Here is a 24,307-nt window from a genome sequence, read left to right as displayed (position 1 = left end):
CGTTCATGCCATTTTGCACAACAAATGCAATATATGCAGTGTGAAAAGCTTGGATTCATGTTTTTTTCAAACTATAGTTCAGCCACTGAACTATAAACTGGCCCTCTGTTTAAAAACTTTGCGGATTCCTGTTCTAAACCATCCACAAGTGAATCCACTTCATTGGGTTGATTTGCATATCATTTCATACATGTTGCCACCACCATGAGTAGACTGGCATATACTCTAGATCAGGGTTTTCCAAACTTTTGAATGAATCTAGCACCTTTGAAATGTGAAATCCAAGGCGGAGCACCAAATTTTATCTTGCTATATTTGATAAATAAATACATACATACTGTATTTGATCAATAAAATGACAATAATATTGATAAGGCAAGGTGGTTTCATTATCTAAGCATGCAGGACATTAAGTTTCATCATCCAAATTTTTTATTTTCTCCACTGTATTTCACATTGCAGACAGAACGAAAAAATAGAAAATTTTGAAAAAAAAAGCCCAATAAGACAAAACATTTGAGAATAAATATTGCATATCCACAATGTGTTGCACACATACAACAGGTATTTAAAACATAAGTGCTTTGTGTAGCACAATTTGAAGAACTCTACTTTAGATGGTTGGTCATTCTGAATCAGACCTGATTCTATTGTTCAAATTGCCCTGAAGTTCCAGGATACTCTGGATTTTACAGCACACTCCAGGGCAGGGCCGTAGCCAGAAAAAAAATTCAGGAGGGGTTGAAATTTTGGGGGGGGGTTGAAAATTTTCCGGGGGGAGTGAAACCTGCCTTCTAGTTCACGCTAAAGCAAAGAGCACAGCAGGCGGCAGAGCAGCCTTCAATAGCCTGCAGCTCCACCCCTGTCAACCATCTCCACCAAGTCTGGCCTCCTTAATGAGAGCATTCAACACACACACACCCAGCTTGGTTGCTTCACTACATCGGCTATTGCTGCAAGTAATGACAGTGTGAATAAATTGTCAATATTTAAGGCCTTGCATTGTCTGGGGCCGATATACCTGAGGGACCGCCTCACCCCCTACCAATCCCAGAGATCCCTCCGTTCTGAGGACCAAGATCTATTGGAAATTCCCAGTGTCAAGACCTTGCGTCTAACAGCAACCAGACGCAGAGCCTTCACAGCAGTGGCACCATCACTCTGGAATACTCTGCCACCTGAAGTCCGTGCCTTGCAGGACTTATCAGCTTTCCGCAGGGCATGTAAGACATATCTGTTTCGACAGGACTTTGATCTCTGATATTTCTGTTTTTAAATTGTTTTAAATTGTGTTAGATTTTAGCCTGTTCTTGTAAGCCGCTCCGAGCCCCAGGGGAGTGGCAGCATATAAGTTTGAATAATAAATAAATTAATAAATAAATATTTGCTTGAGATAGTGTTTGCAGTTCTGGAGGGACTCTTAATTTTTTGCATCTCATAGAGTTAGCATGGGGATTTGGTTAACCAGTTAAAATTCATGAGTAAACTGGGTTTTTTAAAAAAATCTGAAACATTTCGGGGGGGGGGGTTGAACCCCTAACCCCCTCCCCCCTCGCTACAGGCCTGCTCCAGGGTATCTTCTGAATTTGTCCAATATAGAGCATAGTTAGTTTAAAGCAACTCCACCTCTCTCAGTCTTTGCCAAAAGCCTCTGTACATGGGTACACCAACGATCCATCTGCTATGAGAAGGGAAGGGGGTTGCCAATGAAGCGAAGCTCTTCCTTATGTGTGCAATGTGGAAAGAAGCTCAGTTTGGATTTTTAAAATAGCAACCATTCAATTAATATATAATTAATTCTAAACCTTTCTCTGGTAATATGATTTTTTTAATGTCAGAAACGTGAGAAAACGACATTTTTCTTGAAAATATGTTATTTTAAAATCATAATTACAACATTTTGGATTCAGAACTGTTAAGTCATAATGGCAGGCATCTTCTCTAAACAAAAAGTAAAGTTTTACATTTCACAATAGAGTAATGGGAAATTGAAGGAAAGCCAACAATATTTTTCCACTCAGTAAGTTTTAAAAGTAACTAGTTATGCTTAATTATAATTTTAAAGACTCCCCTTTTCAGATATCATTAATGTAACTCCTGCCTCCCAGCAATGACAAAAAAATGATGTATTTGTGGTATTTGTTATTTTTTTTTTAAAAAAAAAATTGAATGATATAAGCCACTGGGATATGATATGAAACACACTTGCTTCCTATCTACATCAGAGCCTGAACAGCACAACAGCAATACAAAGGACAATATGAACAAATATTAGAAGTATGTTATAATTCACCTTTACAATTAAGTGAGGGAGGTAGTTATACTGCAAAATATCTGATGTTATTTCTCATTGTCATAAGGTAATGTCATTAATTATTCACAAGATAACATATTTGGCTCATTTTTCAAGTTCTGCTTCCATTTGTGTAGAACTAGTGCAGCATTTTCTAAAAGTCAAAACATGATCATTATAATAGAGGCTATTTTACAATATTTTCACCTTTCTCATACATTCATAATCTTATCTTTCTCTGCTTCTCTCTGCTTTTGAAACAACCTGTAAACAATAAATTGATGCATAGGAATAGAAAAGTGGCAGTTTAGCTCTATAGTCACTAGCATTTTTAGAGTGTCAAACATTATTAGCATCATAAAATAGACCATGCTAGCTTGTTCCTAGGCGTGCTGCAGTTTGCTATATTCCATTTTCTTAATACTAGTAATTTTGTTTTTCTTGATAGGATGGCAAGATATTCTGTCGACGAACTGCTTGTGACTGCCAAAATCCTACTGTTGATTTCTTCTGCTGCCCAGAATGTGATACCCGGGTTACCAGCCAATGTTTAGACCAGAATGGGCACAAGCTGTACCGAAGTGGTGACAATTGGACGTACAGCTGCCAACAGTGTCGTTGCCTGGTATGTGAATTAACATAATATTTCAAAACATCCATAAGTAGTAGAGATTTATGACAAGAAAACCAAATTTTAAAATTAAAGATGACTCTATCTTTTTATGACATATATCCAGCATTTTAAAGAAAATCTGGCATCTTCATATATTTTGTGACTTGAGTCATCATTTAATCTGAATTCCTATATTACATTACTATTCATATTTTGTAAGTTAAACTGAATTGATTCTGATCCTGTTAAATTCCTCTGTTTTCATGATATTTCCTATACTATTATATGTTTCTATCCATTTTATTGAACCACTTACCCTTTAATCAGCTCACATATCGGCCTCCTCCCCCCTCCAAAATTATTCTGTTGTTGCTTGATGCTGGTTTATTATTGTAATGCTGTTTTATGCTATTTTACATTTTAATTTGTTATTGTTCTGCTTTTAATTGTATGTTTTCTGGGCTTGGCCCCATGTAAGTCGCCCCGAGGAGATGGAGGCGGGGTAGAAAAATAAAGTTCTTCTTCTTCTTCTTCTTCTTCTTCTTCTTCTTCTTCTTCTTCTTCTATTTGTCAAGAAGCAGGGCTTCTTAAACTGTTCCCACTTGTAACCCACCTCTGCCTAATACATTTCTATGTGACCCTGAATATATAGTATAGGTGTGCAAACCTTCAGAACTCCATAATATGGAGATTTGGATGATTTGGAAATATGAACCCCCTAATTGCTAACCGGAAAGGACCCCTATTTATGTATTTATTTCAGGTATTTTTTCCCACCTTTCTCAACCCCCTGGGGTGGATTCAGGGTGGCTTCCTGCTGGCACATATTTGATGCCTACAATTAAACATAATAGAATACACAGCAAAACAATAATTATAAATAGTTAAAAACATTGAGTTAATACAATAAAATCTACTAGAAAAGAAAGCCAGCCTGGTGGCTGTTTACAAATCAAAATACAAGCTTCCAAAACTTCCAGAGAGATGTGTTGATTTGGAGGAAGGGAAGGAGGCCTAATAGCCTCTTCCTCCTCACTGTCAGCCCCCCCCCCCCCACAGCGTCTATGTGTCTTACTCCAAATTTATATTTTCCAAATTCCCAATCCCTTCTCAAAGTTTACAGCCCTTACCTTCCCCTCAGTTCTCCTAAAACTGCAGCCCTGTTCTTCTGTTGCGAGCAGAATTTTGGGAAATATACTTTGGGAAAGTTAGGACCTATGTAGCAGAGTATTCAAAAGGCCCTGCCCTAAAATTCATTTCTCAGAATTGCAGAATAACAAGGCTGCCTCACATTAAAGCCCCAGTGTAGGTTTATCACATGTGCTTACATTGAAAAAAATCTTAAAATGTAATGGATAGACTGATTGTTATGAAACTTGGCAGTCTTGCTGTGCAGTTCATGTTGTCTCACTATATCACAATTTGATTGGATATCTCATGTAGTTTTTTAAAAATAATAATAATTGAAACAATTTTAATGTATTTCTAGAAATTGGTAGATGAATTAATCTCTCTGAAACTTTGAAGGATTTATGCCCTGCTTTTGTTGTCTCATTTTGAAGAATTCAAGGGGATGCCTTTTGTAGTTTTTTAAAAAATATATTTTAAAAAAATTACAAATGTCCTAAAATCAGTGGATGACCGAAACATTCTGAAACTTGGCAGGCTTAATGTCAAATATGTTGCCTAAAAGTATGTCAAGTTCCCTCCTGATAGACATAAAACTGACAGAGAAAGGAGCCTCACAATTTCCTCATCTGCCGCTAATGGAACAAATCTTAACAAAGCAATTACAAAGCTTCAGAGATTCAGATTGCAAATTGGCACAGGACCCTTCTGAATCTTTAGTAATCAAAGTGGGGAACATTTGTATCACCAAAATGAAATGATAATCAGATTTCAGCCATTTTGCACATCTCTAGAATATAGCTATATCAAATTGGTATAAAATCAATTATTTACTAATAATATATCAGTATTTGCAAAGCTTGCTTAATTGACTGATTTCCCTTTTTGTAGAGTACAGCTTTGGCATTTCTGCTGAGTCCACTGTTGACATTGCATGTTGTTGCCAAAAGATTTGTGGCATTCACTAGTATGCACATTTGTTTTCATCTTTAATGTTAAAATTATATGTAGACCAAATAATTATTTAAAATAAATTGCTTTAAGATCTATAATCAGTAAATGTTTAATGTGCATGCCTGTTTTATATTGAAGGCAACATTTCATGTATGGTTTTCCAAACAATTGTGGATCCATCTGTTGCCATCTTTTACACATGCAATCAGTTTGCTAATCAAAATATTATGGGGGCATTATGAAATGATTTGCTGAAATCCAGACAAATGGCATCCACAGCATTCACGAGATTATAGTTTGGCAGACTTTGCTCTTGGCAAACGTATGCTGCTTCCTGCTGATCACTGTATTGACCTTAGTATACCTGTAAACAGTCTGTTTCCTGGCATTGAGATCAGACTGATTGATCTAAAGTTCCCTGGATCCCCCTCTCTTAAAAATAATAATAGAGGGACGGCATTTGAACTTTTCCAGATATGTGTAGATAGACTATTTCCTGGATCTCCCCTCTCTCCTTTTTAAAAGGGGGTGATGACAATATTTGATCTTTTTCTATCCTTAGGCACCTCATCTGTTCTTAAGATTTCCCAAAAACGATGGCAAATGGGCTGAGAATGGCGGTTAATAAGTGCATCAAATAATAAATAAATAAATAAATAAATAAATAAATGGTTCAGACATTACATCAGCAAGTTCCTTCAGTACTCTGGAATGCAGTTCATCTAGCCCAGTAGAATTAAACTAATTTAGGTTAGCTAAATAATGCCCGATTAACTTCTAATCAATACTGATTTGCAATCCAGGATGTCTCTTCTGCTACATTGGAAGTGTACAGTTCTCTTTTTGGGAAAAACCTAGGGTCTTAAGTAGTTTTGCCTTTTCGTTTTGATATTTTCACATCTAAATATGCTTAGCAGAGTTAGTCTCCCAGAAAATATGAGGGCAATTGAAGTCCCCCGTAGTTACAGTCTTACATCATTGATATATCCTGGATTTATTTCTGAAAAGCAGCATTCACCATGTCTTCATGGCTTGTTAGCCTATAATAAACTATAGTTGGCCCTCCACATTTGCTAGTATCAGACTGGCAGTTTTGATTATTCATAAGTGTATACTGCTGTTTGAATTTTCATGCAGCAGCCTAGTCCTCATAAGGTGAATACGGGATGGAGGGGGAGGGTGTTCAGACACTGAGTGTGGCATGTCGTGTCAGGAGCGACTTGAGAAACTGCAAGTCGCTTCTGGTGTGAGAGAATTGGCCGTGTGCAAGGATGTTGCCCAGGGGTGAAACAGAAACTGAGTGAAACAGAAACTTACAGCATGTAGGAAAAAAAAAAAGAGAGAAGGCCCTGCCATGACATCTCACTTAACTTGTGGTCCCAATCCCTTTTTCTGTGTGCTGCAAGTGTCTGTTTCACTCTGGGAAAGGAAGGGAGGTACCAGAGGAAACTGGAAAAAAGGACGATCCAAACAATTACTGTCCAGTCAGCCTCACATCGATACCAAACAAGATTCTGGAAAAGATCATTAAGGAAGTAGTCTGCAAACACTTAGAAATGAATGCTATCATTGCTAATAATCAACATGGATTTGTCAAAAACAAGTCATGGCAGGCTAATCTGATCCCTTTTTTCGATATAGTTACAAGCTGGGTTGATGCAGGGAATGCCATGGATGTAGCATATCTGGGTTTCAGTAAGGCCTTCGACAAGGTCCCTCGTTGCGTTCTAGCAAACAAACTAATCAAATGTGGGCTAGGCAAAACTACAGTTAGGTGGATCTGTAATTGGTTAAGTGAATGAACCCAGAGGGTACTCACCAATGCTTCCTCTTCATTCTGGAAAGAAGTGACAAGTGGAGTGCTTCAGGATTTCATCCTGGGCCCAGTTCTGTTCAATATCTTTATTAATGACTTAGATGAAGGGTTAGAAGGAATGATAATCAAGTTTGCAGGCGACACCAAATTGGGAGGGATAGCCAATATTCCAGAAGACATGAGCAGGATTCAAAACAATCTTAACAGATTAGAGAGATGGGCCAAAACTAACAAAATGATGTTCAACAGAGACAAATGCAAGATGCTCCACTTAGGCAGAAAAAATGAAATGCAAAAATACAAAATGGGGGATGCCAGCCTTCACTACAGTAACATGAAAAAGATCTTGGAGTCCATGAGCCAACAATGTGATGTGACAGCTTTAAAAAGCCAGTGAGATTTTGGCCTGCATAAATAGGAGTATACTGTCTAGATCCAGAGAAGTCATGCTACCCCTTGGTCAGACCACACTTGAAATATTGTGTCCACTTCTGGGCACCACAATTGAAGGGAGATGTTGACAAACTGGAATGTGTCCAGAGGAGGGCAACTAAAATGATCAAGGGTCTGGAGAACAAACCCTATGAGGAGTGGCTTAAAGTGCCGGGCATGTTTAGCCTGCAGAAGAGAAGGCTGAGAGGAGACATGATGGCCATGTATCAAATATGTGAGGGGGAGTCATAGGGCGGAGGGAGTAGGCTTGTTTTCTGCTGCTGTGGAGATTTGGATGCGGAACAATGACCTCAAATGACAGAAAAGAGATTCTACTGAACATTAGGAAGAACTTCCTAACAGTGAGAGCTGTTCAGCAGTGGAACTCTCTGCCTCGAACTGTGGTGGAGGCTCCTTCTTTGGAGGCCTTTAAGTAGAGACTGGATGGCCATCTGTTGGGGGTGCTTTGAATGGGATTTTCCTGCTTCTTGGCAGGAGGTTGGACTGGGTGGCCCACAAGGTCTCTTCCAACTCTATGATTCTATGATATATGGCACACAGTATGACCATGAGTCCAACCCATGGGGTAAATGTGGGCCTGCACAATTTTGATTAATATCTAAATTACTAGTTGCATGCAACATTTTTCTAACTTGTGGCTGACAGTTTTTAAAAAAACTTAGCTCTGCTCTATTTAAAATATTATATCAACATTTTTTAAAACAAATTCTAGTCATTTAAAGTAATAGTGTTAAACAAAATGCCTGGTAGGCTATTGTAAGTAATTGTAACGTGGCATAAAGTACCAATTAGTCATGGAAAAACAAGGCTTTAGGATACAATTGATCTGGAAGTATTCCAATCCAGGCTTCATTGAAAGAGCTTGATTCACGTCAGCAGTGTTTTACAGAAATATCGAAGAATTTGTGCCTTAATATCCACTTCGTACTTTATAATTAACAGGTTTTTCTATGTAGCAGTTAATGCTGAATGTATTATTATGTAATTTGGCAAAACTGCTGAATTAACTTTTGCAAGATCAGTGATCATACTCCATGAAATAAAGCATTAGATGCATATGTGCATAGGTGCCCTTAGCAATATACGGATATGGGGATGTAGCACTCACTCCACGTCACAATAAGATAAAGGTAAATGTTTCCCCTTGACATAAAGTCTAGTCAAGTCCGAGTCGGGGGGGGGGGGAGGGGTGCTCATCTCCATTTCTAAGCTGAAGAGCCAGCTTTGTCTGTAGATGCCTACAAGGTCATGTGGCCAGCATGACTGCATGGAGCACCATTACCTTCCCACCAGAGCAGTACTTATTGATCTACTAACATTTGCATGTTTTCAAACTGCTAGGTTGGCAGAAGCTGGTGCTAACAGGGGGAGCTCACCTTACTCCCCAAATTTGAGCCACCAACCTTTTAGTCAGCAAGCTCAGCAGCTTAGTGGATTAACCTGCTACACCACCAGGAACTCCCCACATCAAAAAAAATGGTCAATACACTTTTAATAGTGATTCAGTTGCTTTGTAACTTAAGAGCTACTTTTAAAACCAAGGTCAATCAGTGGTAAATATTGATATTTTGTTCATTTCACACTTGAATGCAATATTTTGTTTTAACTTTCTATTTCTATTTTGTGTTTCATAGGAAGGTGAAGTGGATTGTTGGCCATTTGCATGCCCAACTCTGAGCTGTGACTACACAGCAATATCAGAAGGAGAGTGTTGTCCTCGTTGTGTCAGTGACCCTTGTTTGGCTGACAACATAACTTACGATATCAGAAAAACATGTCTAGATAGCTATGGAATCACACGACTGAGTGGCTCTGTATGGACAATGCTCGGATCTCCCTGTACAACCTGCAAATGCAAGGTATTTAGTCATAAAAGATAACAGGAACAGCTGTGCAAAATTTGCAAGATAGACTTGGAGTTCTTCCTGAGGAAGTTTGTCCTTCGTTTATTAGAATTAGTGGAATACAGTTACAGAATGATAATTTATAACAAAATCATGCAATTAGTTGTGATGGTAATTGTATGATTATTGTGCAGGAGTCTGAACCAGAACTTTCTACAGTAGGACATTGATGTGAATAAACAAGAAGATTTTTTAAAAAAATTATAAATTTGTATTTTCAAAAAACAACTTATTTGGAAGAAGTTACAGTAATATAAATTGGAGGACGCCATAGACTCACTTTATGTTTGTCTAGATTATGAATCTTGCTACATTTCTTTACATGGACTGGGAAAATATACATTGAAGATTAGAGAAGAAAAAAAATGTTATCATAAGGAAAAAATCATGACGAACAAAATTGATTTTTTTTAATTTTCCATTTGTAGTTACGTTTTTATAAAAATATAAATATAGTGAAGCTCTTTGGTGTAAATTTGTCATAATATATGATGTAATTAACAGAACTGGTGAGTATTAGAATGGATACTAAAGTGCTCATGGCATAATTTATTGATGAATTCATAAAGGGTTCCATTGAAGAAGTTTGAAAATGTGGTCATAGTAATGAAATCATCAGTTGTGATATAGAATTAATTAGCATTTTCCAAAGTATTTTTTCTAGATCACACAATTTCTTCTGGTATTTTATCATAATCAATTCAGAAAACCTTCCCAACACCCCCTCCCCCCCCCAAAAAAAAACCCCCAAACACCTCTTAATGTTTATTTGAGGGAAAGCACCAAAGTGCCACTATTACCATTTTTCTGCTTGGGCATTCAAAAAGACCAAAAGTAAAACCTCAGCAGAGTCAATATGGCAGGCTGCTTTTCCCAGGAGAAACTAAGCTCTCAACTTTTGCCACTCTACTTGGAGAAAGGAATGGTTCTCCCCTTTGGGGAGGGGCAAGTTCAGGTATAACCCTTAATCTGACCCATGGATAAATTTGATGAAGTTTTTAAAGATTGATTTTGACTAAATTTCTATACATAAGTATATATAGTAAATTCATGCTTTTTTCACTACATCCACTTTTGCTCTTAATTGAATCTAATTCACTTAGGCAATTAGATTCAGTTATCTAAAGTTATGACTTTTATTTTCAATGAGAGAATGAATAAGTCCTAAAATACTAGTATTTTTTGCAACTATTAATATGCAGTATTCAAACCATGCTTGGCAGCCAAATCACAATGCCTTGCTCTTTTAACATCATTCCCATGAATAGAATTGCTTTTTATTTCTCTTTTCTTGATCCCTGGGAGTAAAAAATCCTGTTCTATGAAACATTGTATAAAATAGTCTAAGGATTTTTCTTCGTTGCCGATTGTTCTTGTCCTGTACACTGCACAACAAATAAGATGCAGCAGAACCAGTTGAATGCTAATTCTCTGTGATTATTCTTGGTCTTTGGGACTGTTTCCCTGGGAGCTGGGAGTTGCTTCCACTTTTATATCTCTGAGGTTGAGTTGTATTTACTCAGATGTCACAGCCTCAAATCATATGACAGAAGAAACAGGATTAGCACAATATTAAAATCGCTCTGGTTGCTGAGAGGAATAAGGGGTGTTTTCCTCACCTAGTATTCACTTCCCAAAACCCATGTGAAAGACAGGAAACTATTCCTTTAATTTTAACTTCAAGTCACATTTACTCATTTCTTAACACTTGGGCCCAAATAACCTGTACCTGTACTTTTTTTTCTTGCATTTTTAGATCACGTCCTGGCCAGAGTTCCTTAGGTATTGTATAATAGTGTGTGTGTAAAAATAAAATAAAAATTGTCAATAACAGTTACTGAAGGCAGGACCAAGATAAAAGAATGAAAGCAATACTGCACACATAAGGGGAAAATCCAATAGCAAATAAAAGGTTGCTAACTTTTGCAAGCATTAATAAATTCAGTTATATGAAATCATTTCAATTAATTTAGATATTTGCACATTTAAAATACAGTCACAGCAGTGATTGCTTCAATTCCACTTGATTTAACTGATACTTCAGAGACATTGAAAAATATTTCAATATTCTAGAGCTTCCTGTCCTATGGTGCCAGAAAGATATAATCACATGGCTCTTTTTGGAAACCTAATTTCCTGATCTCATTTTGCTTCCAGTCCACATGACTGACAAAACACCAACATGGATTTACAGTTCACAACACTGGTGTCTTCAGTGATCAAAGGACTGGTTTGAAATAGTTCTATATTCCATATTTTACGTTAGAGTGCCAACTTTCTGTTATCACTTCAATGGTTTTAAATAGATTCAAGAACAGAGGAAAGAATCCAGCTAGTATTAGTGAGCAAATGTGACTTGAACTGAAAGGGGGAAAAAAATCTACCGTTCATCAAATAATGGAAGAGTTACGCATGTGGAAATAAAATTAACCTATTACAAATTATTTTTCCATTTCAGCTTCTGGGGTTTGTATCCCTGTTACACCCCAGATGAAGCCAAAAGGGTGGGGGGAGAAATATACAACTGTTTGCACGTCATTTTCCAAGTTAGACATCATTGTTCTCAATCCATATCCTTCACCATCTGAATGAAGCACCCTTCATTTGAACACATAATTAGGCCCTACATTTTACTTTACTAGGCATAGTATACAGAAGGAACAAGTATTTCTGGTGTGTCCATTATCTTCAGTGTAAGAGAGACTGCTGTGCTGTATGAATGGACAATTGCCTGGAAATTCTTTTATGGGATTGGCTTTCTCGTCTTTCACAAGCTTTGAAGGGGATAAATTGATTGAGTCCAATTTCTGCATAACTGGATATTTGCATGTAAGTTCTTAGTCTCATGGGAGGGAATCTATTTATAGAAGGGAAAGGGCTTATGCCATTCTACATCCAAGTGATTGCAGCAGTGGGTTCTAGATAATTTTGTTCAAAGCTGGACTATGAAATCAAAAACTGACTCCAAGTCAAACATTCCTTATCTGGAATCCCAAAATCCAGAATACTCAAAATCACTCCCAAAAAAATCACCTGGGTAGTTGAGATAGTGAAATCTTTGCTTCCTGCTGGTTAGGTGTGCACAAACTTTGTTTCATGCACAAACTTTAAAATATTGTATATAGTTAACTTCAGGCAATGTGCATAAAATATCTATGAAGCATATATTTATTTTGTGTCTAGACCTGCATTCCATCTCCAAGATATCTCATTGTGTACATATATGTAAATAAAAGTATTCCAAATTATGAAAAATTCAAAATCCAAAACAATTCCAAGCATTTTGGATTAGGAATACTCAACCTGTAACTGTCTGTTTTCCGTTATATTAGAAACAGAATACTCTCTTCATTTGTCTAGATTACTTCTTATTAAACTGTCTGTCCTGATCCCAAATGGGGTCCTGTTAGCTCAATCTTAGGGTCCCAAAAATCTTTCTGAATGTCACCCAATTGCTGTTTTAGACATTTATGTGAATCCGTGGTGCAATGTTTACACTTACAATGAACAGAAAATGTGTCAGTTTTACTCCATAAAAAGGAAAACCAGCCTGTTTAGAAAGCCTTGCAAATGCTGATTTGTTATCACTAATTGTTAGATTTTATCCATATTTTATATACCTATATACCAAGGGTCACATAAAAATTTCTTGGGCCAAAAGGGGTCATGAGTGGAAAAGTGTACAATGTCCTGGTCCAGATGGCTACAATCCATGTCAGAAGATGTATATTCTCACTATTTCTACTAACGGTCTTAATGCATATTTATGTTTTCTTATATTTTTCCTCCATCCACTCTGTACAGAATGGAAATGTCTGTTGCTCAGTGGATTTAGATTGTCTTCACAATAACTGAAGTATAAGAGCCTGGGACTATTCTCATGTTGAGGAATACTGATGCAATTTCCCACTTTCAACATGGATGCAGCTGTAAGAGAGAGGGGCGTTTTATACAACAGACAATTACCAAAGTCTCTGCCGGAAGAAGATATTTGGGAGTTGCCTTTGGGACCTGCCACTATGCGTTCATCTTTGCTAGGCTTCTCTCGGGTGACTTTTACAGTACAATGCATATAAATCAATGGTTGTTAAAAGTTTTAGAGTGTTGTAAATTACACCCTTTTCCTGTCCGCTCATTTGCAAATGCGTTGAAATTATTTCATTGGTAAAATAGGATGCATTTATTTGTTTAATTTGTGTACAAACGCCATACTGGAAATTCTCATTTATTTATTTATTTATTTATTTCAGAGTTTGACAAAATAAGTCTGCCTGTTGTACTTTTGTCCCATACAATTGCTAATTTAGTTCTGAGGTCCCTGTCAGATGTATTTATGAAAATATGTATGTATGTACAGTCAAATTGCATAGTACTTATATTTCATAGCTGTCAAACATTGTAAAACATTCCAAGGTACATTTGATTTGTATTGGCTGGAAGTAATCAAAGTTCAGCCAACCTTTATGGAAAATGGAAAATAAATAAATAAAAGGAACAATGTCACAAATGTAATGAAGTGGCAAAAATGCACTTTCTTTTGCAAACAAATGAACAAACAGCAACAATTTCCTTGTGGAGGTGGAGAGAAAGGATGGCACCTTTTTCATCAGTACCGCTTCAGAAAGTACCCAGGAAACCATGCCTCTTATCAACATTAGGCTTAGCAGAGTGTTGTAGTTTGCAAGTCAAACCACAAACACCGAATGTGGGTGTAATACAATCAGGGCTGTGTAGCGTTCAATAAAGTAATCAAAGGGCTTTACACCTGTACACTGTAAGGGATTGGATAAGATTTGGATATCAGTTACACTGGTATACATGAGCTTATAAACTCTCCCGTATCATTGCTTCAGCATAATAAAATTGCCATCCTCTACTGCATATGCCATAAATGGCAAAGTCACTCTTTATTTGTACCATGTTAGGGCTTACAAGGAATGATGTAAATGTCACTTCATTTAACTATAATTTCCGTATATATCACTCCTGGCCTTGGAAGAAAGATGGTACAATCTATGTTCCAATTTTCATTACATGTAATGAACTCACCAAACCTCCTTGTCCTCATTTTTCTCTTCTGACATTCAAAAAAACCTAATTTATGAAGCCACCCATCTGTAAAATACTGTTTAAATGCCCAAAGTTAGGAAGAAATTGTATTTAAAACTTTGAAACATGTGCAAAGGTCAAGTTTGAATTCTAGGTACTTGGTTTGATTTTGCGAGGCTATGACATGGTTAAAATAAAACAAAATCAGTCTCTGCTTAAGAGTCAGTATATTCATTCCTGTCTATGTATGTAGATCAGCTGATTCACACATCATGGTCTGGATATTAAATTGCTGTATGAGAACTGGGAAGGTGAAATACCCACATCCAGATTAGGCAGTTGTATCACATCCAGAAGTTTGACCAATTAGATGTATTTAAAAAGTATTGCTTTTTGCTATGATGGCTAACCCAAGAGAAACAGATTTACAAACAGTACTGCACCCATGGATCTTTCAATAGGGCCATTGTGTTTTTAATATGCTTGTATTCATTCTATTTTTCTATGCAGAACCAAATTGTGCAGACCAGCTTAGCAAGTACATATTGCATTTATGACATTGTTGTTTTAGCAAAGAAATGTAAAACTTGACTCCTGAGTGCTGTAGTTGGGTGTCCTCAATGGAAAACTAGCAGATATTGTTCCGCTTGGATCACTGTATTATGGGGACATTGCACAAGAATATGAAAGGTCTGGAGTCAACCTTTTTTTTAGTTTAGCCTTAGCACTGATACCGTTTCTGAGAATGATTTACATATACTGTATAACTAGAATCCTACCTAAAAATAAGCCTTTCTGTGTAATACTTTCTGCTACACATGCAGAAGTTTTAGTGTGTAGATGGAATGTCATACAAGGAAGGACTGTTTTGTATGGAAATGATTATTGAACACTGGACTCCATGTTTGACTCCATGCTAGCAATGTTTTTTCTCTCTCTTTTCATTTTAAGCACTTTTTTTCATTTTAAGCATTTTCTATGTGTTAATTATATTTATATTTGTTTTAACAAAAGTGTTATAATGTGTTTTAAAGGATCTTCAAAGGACATTTGTAAACCATATAATTAATCCATCTGGCAAATCATATTGAAAACCCAATGGTAATTCAACTGGAGGAAATGATACAGTGGTGTGGGATGTAAAGGGGAGTGATTTAAAATGTGTGTCATCTAAATAAACTCCTGTGTACAGTTCTCCTTGCCTCTATCTTTTTAAAACAAAAAAACCTATAGTTGATAGAACCTATAGTTGAAAGCTTTAATGCGTGCCAGAAATATATATGGGATCTTTATTTCTTCACCTTTGTTTAATTTTCTACTACCTTTTGCGTGCAGAGTGCAGAAATCACATACTATATCATTGAAGGGATAAGTCAGTGTTAAGCACAAACATCCCACAAGAATATGGGGGGAATGTAAAAAAATGTTTTGAAAAACTGTTATTGAATTACAATTGCTTAAACTGGACTTGCACCATTGTAGTTTATATTTTGAGTTATTGTGGAGGTCATAATTCTGCTCTGATCATGCAATAGTTGGAATCTGCCCTTCCCCATACTTATTATATAAGCATCATAGTCCTCATGTCATGGCTATTTACATGTTGTTCCTGAACTCATAGAAATACTCATGAAGGAGACCACAAAAGCTATCCAGTCCCATTCCCCGCCATGCAGGAATGCATACTCAAATGAACCCCAACAGCTGGCTATCCAGTCTCTGTTTAGGAGACTCCACTACACTCTGAGGCAGTGCTTTCCATTATTAAGCAGCTTTTATTGCCAGGAATTTTTTAATGTTTAAGTAGAATCTCTTTTTCTGCAGTTTGCATCATAAAGTGTCTAAAGCAACAGAAAGCAAGCTTGCTCCCACTTCAATATAACTACTTCTCAAATATTTAAATAAGGTTCTAATGTCTTTTCTTAATCTTCTTTTCTCCAAACATACGCAGTTCCCTAGGCCACTCCTCATAGAGTTTGGCTTCCAGACATTTACCATTTTCATTGCCCTCCTCTGGACACATTTCAGCTTGTCAACATCCCTCTTGAATGGTGGTGCCCAGAACTGGACACAGTATTCCAAGTGAGGTCTGACCAAAGCAGAATAGAGGGGCCTCATTACTTCCCTTGATCTAGACACTATACTTCTTTTGATGCAGCTGTCATGAATACTTTCTGAACCTTAAAAATATTCTTTAACCCATTTTCAGTGAGACAGGTTGCATTAGGCACTTTCAAAGAAAGAAGTAGACTTACAGACCCAGTACTGGTTTTATAATAGGTATATTGATTACACAGACAAAGGGAAACATTCACTCAACATTCACTGCACATGCATTCAACTTGCCACCTTTTTCATTCAGGCCATCTTTAAAGGAGGCAGGTGGACAGGCTCTGCCTTCCCCACAGATCTTCCATGTTTCCAAGAGCAAAGTGTCTCTTTGTGTAGTACATTTTATTGTTGTTGTTGTTTCTTGACTGACAACTTATTATTCAGCTAAAGCTTCCAGAAACGATCAATTCCGGACAAATGTTGTCTATTTCCTTAATGTAAGGAACCAATGTTTTTTTACTTCCTTACTTAAAGAATTATTGTCTCTGACCATGTAAATATGTCCTGTTTACCCCAGAAGTTCCCAGATCAATTATGTCAGCAATTCAGCAGTTTATCAGTTTTCCTTCTTCAATGCCTCCTTTGTTCCTCCATAATGCAGTTTTCCAGGTTCTAATTTTCTTAGGATACTTTTTTTTTTAGCCATGGGAAGCCTTAATAGGTCCTTAGCCAGATCCCAATAATACAATTTCATTCATTCACTCATGATTTAGCCCAAAATCCCATTGCCATTTTAGCTGCTGCACCATATTGTTGGCTCATGTTCAAATTATGATCAACTAACACTCCAAAATCTTTTTCACATGGATTGTTATTGAGCCAGACATCACTCATCTGTATCTGCGCATTTCATTTTTTCTACCTAAGTGAAGTATCCTACATTTCTCATTGAAATTCATGTGTGAGTTTTGCCCACCTCTCTAAACTGTTAATGTTTTGAATTCTGATCATCTGAAGTGTTAGCTATTTCTCCCAATTTATTGTCATCTGAAAACTTGATAAGAATTCCCTCTAAACCTTCATCCAAGTCATCAGTAAAGTTGGTGAACAGCACTGGCCCTAGGACAGAACCCTGCAGCACACCACTAGTCACTTTTTTCCAAAATGAAGAGCAATTATTGGTGAGCACCCTTTGGGCTTGGGCATTCAATCAATTGCAAATCCACCAAACAGTAGCACAAAATGACAGTAATATGTTGTTGTTGTTTTACTAATTACTCTGTTCACCCCACAGATTAAGTGTTACTGCAATTTGGAAAAATAATTCTTCTTTACTCAACAGAGTTAACAGTATTATGTCATTGGAATATACCCTTCATCAATCTCTCTTCCTTCCCCCAACCTCCTTCTCCTTCAACCATTTGCTTATACTAGTTTCTGAGTAGAGAAGAACTGGTTCCTCTCCTCCAAACTCTTTCTCACAGTTCACATCTGATTAGACAATCCATCCAGGTCACTTGAACCCTCTGTGCCATTGTTTTGGGCAGATGGTCTAGCAAACATCCTATTTTCTCCCAACCCTTATGTTCTTCCATCTTCAGAGGGAGGGAAGCAGAAAGAGCACACTAATTTCATTTTATTTACACATCCCAATTAAACTGTGTATTTAGTGATGCCCATATTGTCCCTATGTTTAATCTCTCTTCCTTCATTATCTTTTTATTTCTCTGTTATCCGTCTTTCTGGCTGTAGTCTGAGATAGCCATTCATTTGATCCTTTATTTCTCCTCTCACTCCCATTGTTCAAACTAAGTCATCTTGCAACCAGGCTTTCCACTGAAAGATAGTGAGTTATAGTCAAAAAAGTAAATTGCTTAAAATTATTATTGCAAAAATAACGGTTATCAAAGTAATGGATAACAAAATGTTATATTCTAAATCTGACGTTTAAGCTGATTTATATATCTTGTTTCTTCTCCTTTCCAACAACCAAAACAGCATAGGCATAATCTCAGGCCCGAAAGATAGATTACAAATATTATGGCTGGAATAAATCCTTCAAGGCAAACCCTAACCCTAACCCAATACCTACAACTCCTATAAATCATGGTGAATTCTCCCCAAACCTCTCTAGTATGTTCAATTGCTGATCAATTCCTCTGTTTGCTGTGTGCCATAGAAAAGAACAGGAAAGGGTTATAGGTGAGGCAGTGGGGATCATGCAAATTCCACACCAATGGAGAAAGTAAGAAACATTGGGATGTCCGTGGTGGAGGAAAGATCTAGGATGAAATGCCTTCACTTGGGTGGTGGGCAGTATGGTGTTTGTGAAGGACATTGACAGGGCTCTTGTATATGTTCATGGTGCTCACTGTAACCTGCAATATCATTGGAGGAAGGCCCATCGGTGTTTTCTAAGTAGTGGAAGTTATAGCTCTTTGTGGAAGTAGGAACTTGTCTTTGTAAGTAGACACCCCAGCCACATACACACATACATATTTTCACTTTTATTATGTGTATAGATAATACTTAAATGAAGTTCTTAGAATCTTGAAACTATTGTTTAAATGGTCTGTAATAAATCTTTCAGGTGGCTTAATCAGCCATTTTTCGAGACTTACTTTTGCTTTAATGTTACAGTCTATCAACTCATTACTCAAAAATGGAGATATTTTAATTCATTTGCTTTCTTTACTCAAGCAAAACCTATCAGTTTAATCATCAATAAACCCTGGAGGAATTTAATCTCACTTTAAAATAACTGTTATTTTAGTAATATCTAAGTTACAGTGCTTTCATCCCAGCAATAGATCAGTTTACTTCAGTAGACTTACTCTTCATTTGAGTTAATGGACTGCTAATCATATATCTTATTAAACTTGCTCACTCCTCCACTGATACACCTGGGTTTCTTACTGCTCCCTGCTTGTGGTATATTTTGATGTAGGCTGATCAAGATGACATACTTTTGTTGGATGTGCTAATCTAGAGTTGCCCAATGGGAAAACCAGATGTGGTTTGCAAAGGATTTTTGTGGTCTCCAGAGATGCTATCAAAATTAAATCAAGACGTGTTTTCAATTGGATTCTTAAGAACAAGAAAGTTGTTTATGAATTCTGCAGGAAGTGTTATGCCAGACCTTCAACGTTATGTGCACTGCAGCTGATCTGCAATATATCTGCATATTTGTTCTGTTTTAGAACACTGTGGTGTTATTCTCAACCCTTCTGCCCTACAAAAATCAATTTCTGACTATATGAAATTAGATCTGGACTAGAAAAAGGAGGAAATGTATACAGACTACATAATCTGCATTTGTGTTAAATGATGAATATATGGACAGCTGCAGTAAGATTAGGAAAATTCCTTGATGGGATTTCTAACTCTCTTGAAAGCAGTTTAAATAGATTGGAGAGGGGGGACACCATCTTTTTTTCACTGGCCCAAAGTGCTCTTTAGTAACTCAGACATCATATATTTTACTTAGACAGAGATAGTCTAGCTTCAGTGATCCATTTAATATAAATAGATTGGATGTTAAAGATTGTTCAGTAATTGCAGTTTGAAAAGTATGTGGTGGCTCATTTGCTAACCGGGGATGGCCATTTATGATTACATTATACCCCTACTAATACAGTTACACTAGTATCTGCTCCATTTCTAATACTTGTTTGGTTTTTTTTTTAAAAAAAACCTATACTTATAAGCAAGACGCATGATGTATCTATCCATGATGAAGGTGTAGGACGGAGATGAGGACATTGTCCCCAAATAAAAATTCAAATCCCCAATATGAAAATTTACGTAAGCCCCCAATATTCTAGTATTGCAGAGAGTGAGAAACTGAAAATGATTAACTCCTAAAACTTCTATTTCTGTGATTCCATTTTCTTGGTTATTTTAACAGCTCCTTTGGGTTGGATACATGAACTTGTATCTCTTACTTTTCAGCTATTTCAAGTTTTAAATTATTACAATGCTAGGCAATTTAATTGTGGATGCAGAATACCTCCATCTTCCCAGAACTAGATCCCAGTATCCAACCATATGTGATGTCCTTGTTAAATGGCCTCCATCGGTTGTCTCTGCTGTGTTCTACTGAGATCTCTGACAAGCAATCTGTTTCTATTTTTGTGGCCACCTTTTTATTTATTGAAAAGTTTGAGACACAAGATTTTCCTGAATTTTCTTAAGCAAATCCAAATTGTTCCCAAGGAACTATCAATCTCTTTTTTTTTGAGGGGGGGGGGGGGAAGAGAAAGACAAAGGATGTTGAGACTTTCCTTGCCTCTTTCCTCACCAGTGCTACAAATGACCTTACTGTTCCTGCTTGAATGCAAAGGGAATAAAAGGGTGAGGATTATATTTTGGGAAATTAGAGAGGAGACTGCTGGGGAATGTCAAAGAAGAAAAGTCCTGGAAACTGACAAAATCAAGAGAAGTTTCAGTAGTAGGACAGAACATCCATCTGCTTAAAAGTGACATTTTACAAATCCTTGAAGTTCAATCCTCAGGAAGTCTTAGGCAAGCAGCCACAACAATTCTAATTTTAGACCTATCAATTGATTTTTATCTGGCTTGACAAAAGTTTGGCTAAAAAGCATATTTATACCATGGTATAGAAATGCTGCCTGTCCCCTGCATCAGATAGATTGAGCAACATTGCTGCAGATGACATATGTCAGTGCTACCCAGTGGTTAGACATATATAGTTTCAATGCATTTGCAAAAAGAGGTGTAGATAGGAAATTCTTCGTTAGCTTGGATTATGATGAGAAGGTATACCTGTGAAACAGAATTTGGCAACCTTGGCTGCTTGCAACTTTTGGTACAAGTAATAAATTACTTTCAAGTTCTGCTTTGACTCCAAATATTAAATGCCAATATGAAGGACTGGAGATATATGGTTGGCCAGATCTTTTGTTCAAAGTCCCATCAGTCCTAATGAAAGAAAATAATGATGGATAATAAGGTTTGGAACTCAGAAGCAACAAGAATCATGCAATGAGTCCAGTCCTCCCCAACAACATGCAGACTTTATAAATGGCTTGGGATAGCCTGCTCTCTGTCCTGTTCTGCTCCTAAACCTTTTTAGATTTAATCAAGGCAGGACCTTCCTAGCAATTGCACTCAGGCTAGTCGTTGTTGAAAAATACCAGGCTAGAGATCTCATTTCCCAAGCTATTTATCTCCTTTTTCTGTTTTGACTTTTTTTCCCTTCAAAAACTAATTTCTATTACGAAGGGATTTCCTGGACAAAACAAAATATTCTGTTGGGTGATTTCCTGCTGCTTATTTTATTGCAGTAGAATTTTTCTTATGGTTTCCATTTTTCTTCTTCGATATCTTGGGATTTTCTTCTAATAAGCAAAATATTTAGGATAGATGGATAGGTGTCACTCACAGTAGCCTAAGGATATATTTGGGGTATAGGAATGAATACCTATCTAGATATGATTTTGAAAAAAAAGCCTTTGCTATTAAAACACTTCAGCTACTTGAAATCTCAAGGGCAGAAGAAACTCTCTGAAGCACTGAGTAGCAAGTAAATTGTAGTCTCATCAGAATAAAATGGAAGGCATCCAACTATAAACGGATGTCTTTTCAACAGAAGGGCAGTGAAATATCTATGAAGGACTCTTGAAGAAGAGCCTGCTGTGTTTTCAGATTTGAAGGGCCAATTAAATGTGCACCTAGAAATTCTAAACTTCAATTGTGATTGTCAGCCATTAGAGTATGTGTAAATTGCTATAATGTAAGTTTTCTGGGATTCATTAAAACATTATCATCTGTGTAAAGGGTGTCCAGTGCATAGTAAAAAAAATGGCAAGACTGGCCACGACTTATGTAGTGACATAGTTACATCTACATACCTCCTGATACCAGTACTAAAAGCTTACCCTCTCTCCACCCAACATGGCCTTTTTCATAATACTAGTGAGTGAAATAATGAATGGGGGCATATCCAGATATTGTCCTGTAGCTGGATCCAATACAAAAGGCATTTGCAGAGATATCAGAGAATCTTAAAGATATTTCTGTAATGACATTCTTACAACGCATGCAGCTACAGAAAAATGGATGGACATTTCCCTGTACATTAACAATATGGCTTTTTTGGCTGCTGCATAATGCTGTTGACATAAACTGAGCATGAGTCAATAGTGTAATACAGCAGCTAAAAATGTGATTCTAGTTTGCGTCAAGTGTCTAAATCAAATTAAGCAATAGTACCACTCTTTCTGCTTTGGTCAGACCTCACCTGGAATAGTGCCCAGTTCTGAGCACTATTCCAGATGAGGAAGGGGTGACTAAAATGATCAAAGGTCTGGAAACCATTACCTCTGAACTGGGTATGTTTAACCTGCAGAAGAGAAGAGTGAGGGGAGACATGATAACCATGTTAAAATATTTGAAAGAGTGTCGTAAGGAAGAGGGAGCAGGTATGATTCAGAAATCAGATTCTTCATGACCTCTACTGAATATTAGTAAACTTTACCAAATGTCTATAACTTCCTCCATATTTTTAAGATTAGATGAAGCATGCAGGTATCACTAATTGCAAGCTTTGACATAACAATTGCCAAGATCGAGAAGTGTTTATCCTGTAAACCAAATAAAGATAACTCAGAATGACAAATATTTTGGGTTCTCATTTGTTCATTTACACTTAGATATAAACAGAATAGAGCAGTCTCTAAAACCCAGTCTAATGTAGAATACTTTTGAAAAGTAACAAATAAGATCTGAAACCTTGTTTGTATGGGTGGGTTGAAAACATAATATTTGAAAGCATCCACAAATTCATCTTAACAATATTACCCTTTACAAATTCTAGTAAGACAAAGCAATATTTTCAATTTGCAAGATTTTGCAATCAGACATTTCCAAATTAATGTGGGTCCCATTTCTATTATTAGGGAGAGAAAATAAGATTTTCTTGCCTTCACATCTTAGAGTTACACATGCAAATGCCTTGAGGTGGGCATGCAGACATTGGTAAAATATGTATATCTGGTTCACATTGAGTTCTGAGAACAAAGCATATTATATTAGTATCTAGTTTTCTTTGCTAGAGGTAGATTCTGCTTACCAAACACATCTCATCAGAAATCTTGCATGATTAGAAGAGAAAGGCCACACTATCACAGGTTTTGTATAATGAACTAAGCATTACTATTCACACAGACTTTCCTATATCTAGGCATTCAAATCAGGACTATTACCTTGACTTCTGTTATTGACATGCTGTAGACTTATAACCATGAGTGAGAAAGTTTACTTTGACTTTCTTTACAGGAAATAAGAATGATTAATCCGATTGACCATTGCAGTGAATGCAAGCTGGTTTCACTTGTTTTAACCTACTGCTTGCTCTATAGTTCATTTTTAGATCACAACAAAGTCCACTAAGTTCTGGAACACCCTGGTGAGATTATCATGTCTGTCCTTCACATTCTGTGTAACCTCAACAGATGTGATTTAGAAAGACCTGCAGTGTTTCAGCTTAAAGTATGGTTCGATTCACACAATAAAGATTGGCTCCCATTCCAACATTATCCCACTGTTTAAAGACATTCAGCTCCAGGGTTTTCATCACAGAGATAGGGTCCAGCTGTGAAGTTCAGAGCAATCTTTCAAAATGAAAGTACTGCAGAGACAGAAATTATATGATGTGGCCCTGTACCACAGACAATATCAATCACAAAACAGAGATTATGTACAAAATATCTCTCACCCCGATGTGTTAGGAAGTTATTAGCCCTTGGAAATGTAAAATGTGCAAGTTCATTCCATTCATTAGTAAGTTTCAGGGCAGGAATGTAAAGGGTGTATTTGAACAAGAAGATGGTTTATATGTAGTTTCACTAAGCGCAAAGAGTTTTGTAACCATTTATACCAAATAAAATTTGATTTTGGACTAAAGGGGGATGATGCCACATACCCATTCCTGTGGAGAAAATCAGTTGTGCTCTACATATGCAGGTCTATGTTCTCCCACCACTGTCAAGGTCCATGACTACTGTTGTCACTTTTTGGTAGGG

General features: G+C 36.8%; 1 protein-coding gene across 2 annotated transcripts in view; it reads left to right on the top strand.

Annotated features, from left to right (window-relative positions):
- The window catches only part of NELL1 (neural EGFL like 1), a 604,942-nt gene extending 589,538 nt beyond the window's left edge, over nucleotides 1-15,404 (top strand). For both annotated transcript variants that reach the window (XM_060765757.2, XM_060765749.2), the window contains 3 exons: nucleotides 2,742-2,918; nucleotides 8,892-9,116; nucleotides 12,966-15,404. In XM_060765757.2, the coding sequence (XP_060621740.1) occupies nucleotides 2,742-2,918; nucleotides 8,892-9,116; nucleotides 12,966-13,016 (453 nt within the window). In that variant the 3' untranslated portion in view covers nucleotides 13,017-15,404. The remainder of the gene's footprint in view (nucleotides 1-2,741; nucleotides 2,919-8,891; nucleotides 9,117-12,965) is intronic.
- Nucleotides 15,405-24,307: the final 8,903 nt, after the last annotated feature.

The sequence above is a fragment of the Anolis sagrei genome, chromosome 1 (genome assembly GCF_037176765.1).
Source record: "Anolis sagrei isolate rAnoSag1 chromosome 1, rAnoSag1.mat, whole genome shotgun sequence".
NCBI classification, from domain to species: domain Eukaryota; kingdom Metazoa; phylum Chordata; class Lepidosauria; order Squamata; family Dactyloidae; genus Anolis; species Anolis sagrei.
Note: the sequence above shows the minus strand (reverse complement) of the source record. Positions and strands in the feature narration are given on the sequence as shown.